The sequence below is a fragment of the Diabrotica undecimpunctata genome, chromosome 6 (assembly GCF_040954645.1).
Source record: "Diabrotica undecimpunctata isolate CICGRU chromosome 6, icDiaUnde3, whole genome shotgun sequence".
Classification (NCBI taxonomy): domain Eukaryota; kingdom Metazoa; phylum Arthropoda; class Insecta; order Coleoptera; family Chrysomelidae; genus Diabrotica; species Diabrotica undecimpunctata.
Window position 1 is genome coordinate 132,604,599 of NC_092808.1, and position 4,539 is coordinate 132,609,137.

A 4,539-nucleotide genomic window follows, 5' to 3' on the forward strand; every position below is an offset into this window, starting at 1 on the left:
AATTATGAATATAAATATCTCGGATCTATAATATCTAAAGAAGGCACTACCAAAAGAGACATCGAAAACAGAACGCTGCAGGGAAAAAAAGCGGTAAACATTCTAAATTCTCTACTATGGTCTAAAGATATTAGACAAGAAACGAAATTGACAATTTATCGAACCTTGGTAGAGCCTATTGTGACTTACGGGGCAGAAGTTTGGCAGATCAAAAAAAAAAATAGAAAAAGAATAGAAGCAGTAGAAATGGATTTTCTATTGAGAGCGTGTGGTGTATCCAAAAAGATCATATTCAGGAATGAAGATATTAGAAGAAGGAAATATACTGTATATTCCAGTGTAGACAGAATTGAAACGAGATAACTAGTGTGGTATGTTCACGTGAAGCGATTGAATGAAGATAGATGATCAAAGAAAGCTTTAAATTACATAACACAATAAATATGAAAAAGGGAAGGACTTCAGTTGCCTGGATAAAATGTGTGTGGCACATAATGAGGGATAGAGTTATCAAAGAAGATGAATGGATGGACAGAAAACGATGGCGGTTGAAATGAGAGAAGCGGCAGAGGCTGTAGGAACCTCGCTTATATATATATATATATATATATATATATATATATATATATATATATATATATATATATATATATATATATATATATATATATATATATATATATATATTTCCCTATTTAGAAAATAATGAAACATATTTCCCTAATTAGAAAATAATGAAAACGGACAGTAATTAAATTAAAAAATATATATTTATAATGTATACATTCTCCCTTGGTAGTTGCAGAGGCGCGGTAATAATTCACTCTAGTGGGACATATAAACCGCAATTATATAGACAGTGTTTTTACTTTTAGCAAATTACATACTGTATTAATATAAAAACATGGACCAAAAGAAAACCGTTATTTGTGATAATAATATAATATTTATACAAATATCCAAACTGCAAGGAAAAGGAATACGACTATGGAACATTTAAAAATAAGCACCAAAGAAAGGTTTCTTCATTTGAATTTTGTTGTGTTATTTTTTGTTTGTACATTTTTTGCAATTTAGTTTTATAACATGTATTACCTGCGTCTAGTCCTATTATGTTAATTACTTCTTCTTCTTCTTCTACTTCTACTTCTTGAAGATCTTTCGATCTATTTAATTCTAAAGCTGCCTATGGTTAATTTCCTGGGAGGTAGATTACCAACTATCCCTCCATCTTTTAGGTGGTCTTCCGGGAGGTCTGGAATCGGGCGGGTTGTTTTCTAGGGCATTTTTTGGGAGAACTCCGCCTGAGTTGTCTGATGGGTGGATTGAGTAGCTCATCAAATGACACTGCCGGTCCCAAGCCCGGATAAAGAAAGAGGGTTCCTAAGGTGAGGTTAGCCACCTACCTAGGGTAAAGAATCCATACTGGCTCACAGAACTGAAGATACAGCCTCGGATGTTAATTACAGTTTTAGTAATTTTGTGTGAATAAAACCCGTTAGGAGGCTCAAAGCTCTTCGATCTTGAATCTATCAATCTCCTCAACAGCATTAAAAACAAAGACGTTAATTATTTCTAAAAACCATATTCATCGCTCAATTAGCAAAACAATCAAGATGATGAAGTCCTGAGGTAGATTTCTATTCAGTTTTTTAGATCATAACTATATTGGCTTACATGTAATGAAGAAAACACTTTTATTTCTAATATTTTATTTTTACGCACAACAGGATGTTGCCTGGGGCATTTTTTTTTAAACATAATCCTAATATTAACTAATTACAATTATTTTAAACAAAACTTTAACTTAAATATGTATATACAACATTCTTAACTGCTCTGAAGGATCTGGTGGACAATCTCCATTCGCTTCTATTTTGTGCTTTTCTTTTCCAGTCCCCCACCTTCACGTGTATAAGGTATTCCTCCACTTTACTAATCCACCTCGTTCTGGGTCTACCTCTTCTTTTCTGGCCGATTAGTTTTCTGGTCATAACTAGTTTAGGCATTCTGTTTGCTGCAATTCTTTCCACATGTCCCAACCATCTGATTCTTTGTGACTTGACCAACTTAGTAATGGTAGGTTCTTTGTATAAAGCCATTAATTCATTGTTGGTTCTTCTCTCCCAAGCATCTTCTGTCTTTTGTCCTCCGAATATGTGTCTCAATATTTTCCTTTTCTATCTTTCCAGAGTATCCTCTTCCTTCTTATTTAATGTCCATGTCTCGCCGGCATATGTTACTGTGAATCGAATTACTGTTTTATATATTCTGAGTTTACCTTGTCTAGAAACGTATTTTGAGTTCAGTAGGGCTCTTAAACTACCTAATTTTTTATTCCCTTTTGCTATTCTGGCTTCGAGCTCCCATTTCTCTTTTCCATTTTTATCGAAAACTACACCTAGGTATTCAAATTTGTCCACCCTTTTAAAACTATAGCTTTTACCACTTACTGACCTCACACTAAAGTCTTCTTTTTTCCCTTCTGTCCCTCCCATGATCATATATTTGGTTTTGTCTTCATTTAGTTCCAATCCGAAATTCTGTGCTTCTTTAATGATTTTCTTCACACCTCTTCTTAATTCTTTCTCGGTTTTTGCTAGGATCGTTGAATCGTCAGCAAATGCCAAGCACTGGTGCTCATTTTTCATGATCGTTTCTTCCACCATCATGCTGCATTTTCTGATTACAGTTTCTAACACTAAGTTGAATAATGTAGTGGATAAAGGATCTCCCTGTCTCAAGCCTTTTATAACCGTAAATTGATCTGATATGTGACCCTGCCAAGACATTTCACACATAGAGTTATTTAGTGTCATTTTAACTAGCCGGATCAGTTTCTTTGGTATACCCAAATGTTCCATTGCTCGATATATTTTGACTCTATCAACTCTATCATATGCTTGTCTAAAATTCACAAACAAAACATGCAGGAGAACTTTACCTTCAAAACAAGTCATTTATATCTCCTTTAATGAGAAGATTTGGTCTACAGAGGATCTATCCTTTCTATAGCCGGCCTGATACTCATGTAGGATTGTTTCCGTATAGCAATTTAGTTTATTTCTCAATATTCTTTCCAAGATTTTATATACCGTGTCTAGTAAGGCTATACCTCTATATTTGTCACACTTCAGTTTGTCTCCTTTTTTATGCAGAGAGCATATGCGGGCCTCATGCTACGCCGATGGCATTATTTTCTTTTCCCATACGTGCACTAGTAGCTGCTATATTTTTCTTTGTAGTTGTTCTCCACCAAACTTGATCATTTCTATGCATGTCATTTTTACCAGGACTTCTGTTATTTTTCATTTTTTGTATTGCTGTCACCACCTCCTTCTCTTTAGACTGCCTTTCAACTATCGCATCTTCTCCAACCGTCCAGTTGTCTACTGCTTCATGCTCCACCTCACCATTTAATAATTCTTTAAAATGTTTTTTCCATTTCGTCATTATTTCTACCGGATCGCTAATTAAGTTTCCGTTTTTACCTTTCATATAACTACAGTGGCTTTGATAACCTTTTTTCATCTTTTTAACTTCTTGATAGAACGACCTCACCTCTTTGTTTTTAAACTTCCCTTTTATCTCTTTTAATTTCAACTCATTGTGGTATCTATTTTTCCTTCTACACAGAACTTTCAATCCTCCTCGAATTTTTCCATATTCCTGTTTTTTACACTCTTTATTATCTATTAATATTTGTTGTCTGATCTTCTTCTTTTCCTTTGCTATTGCCTGACACTCTTCGTCAAACCAATCTTTGTTTGTACTTCTCTTGGAGTCGCACTTAACTATTTTCTCGCTAACTTCTCCTACGGCAGATTTAATTTGTTCCCAGGCTTCATCTGTCTGTAAATTTTGGTCACATTGTTGTAGAATTTTATTTATTTCTTCTTCATATTTATTTTTTATTTTTACTTCCTCAAGTTTTTCAATATTGTACTTTCTCTTCGTTTTATTGTTCGATTTCTCTTTTTCTTCCAGCCTCCTCCCACATGTGATTTTAACGAGGTAATGGTCTAAGTCGATTTCAGCTTCTCTCATACTTCTTACCTTCTGAACGATATTCGTATATTTACTTTTAATCATAACATGATCTATTTGATTCACCGTCCTTCCATCTGGGGAGATCCGCGTACCTTTGTATATCTCTTTTCGTTTTAGTTGTGTGCTTCTTACCACCATGTTTTTCTCCCTAACAAAACCAATAAGTCTTTGATCATTATCGTTTGTTACTTCATGTTTACTGTAGTTACCAGTTACTGCAGTGTACAGAGGTTCCTTTTCCACTTTAGCATTACAATCACCCATTATTATGTTTACATCACGTTTAGGTAGGCGCCTCGTATTCGTCATTTAGCTGTTTATAGTAAAGATCTTTTATTTCGTCGTCCTTGTCTTCTGACGGTGCATGAATATTGATTATACTTCAATTCCTTTTCTTACTTTTAATTCGTATTGAACACATCCTATCAGAGATATAATTAAAAGCTATCACTTTGTCCTTGATACATTTAGCTATTAAAAAACCAGTTC

General features: G+C 34.2%; 1 protein-coding gene across 1 annotated transcript; it reads right to left on the reverse strand.

Annotated features, from left to right (window-relative positions):
- Positions 1-3,174: 3,174 nt before the first annotated feature.
- On the reverse strand, positions 3,175-4,314 carry LOC140444620 (uncharacterized). Its single transcript, XM_072536381.1, has 2 exons — positions 3,922-4,314; positions 3,175-3,852 (listed from the first exon to the last, which is right to left on the reverse strand). The coding sequence occupies exons 1-2, from the start codon at positions 4,312-4,314 to the stop codon at positions 3,175-3,177; spliced, it is 1,071 nt and encodes a 356-aa protein (XP_072392482.1).
- Positions 4,315-4,539: the final 225 nt, after the last annotated feature.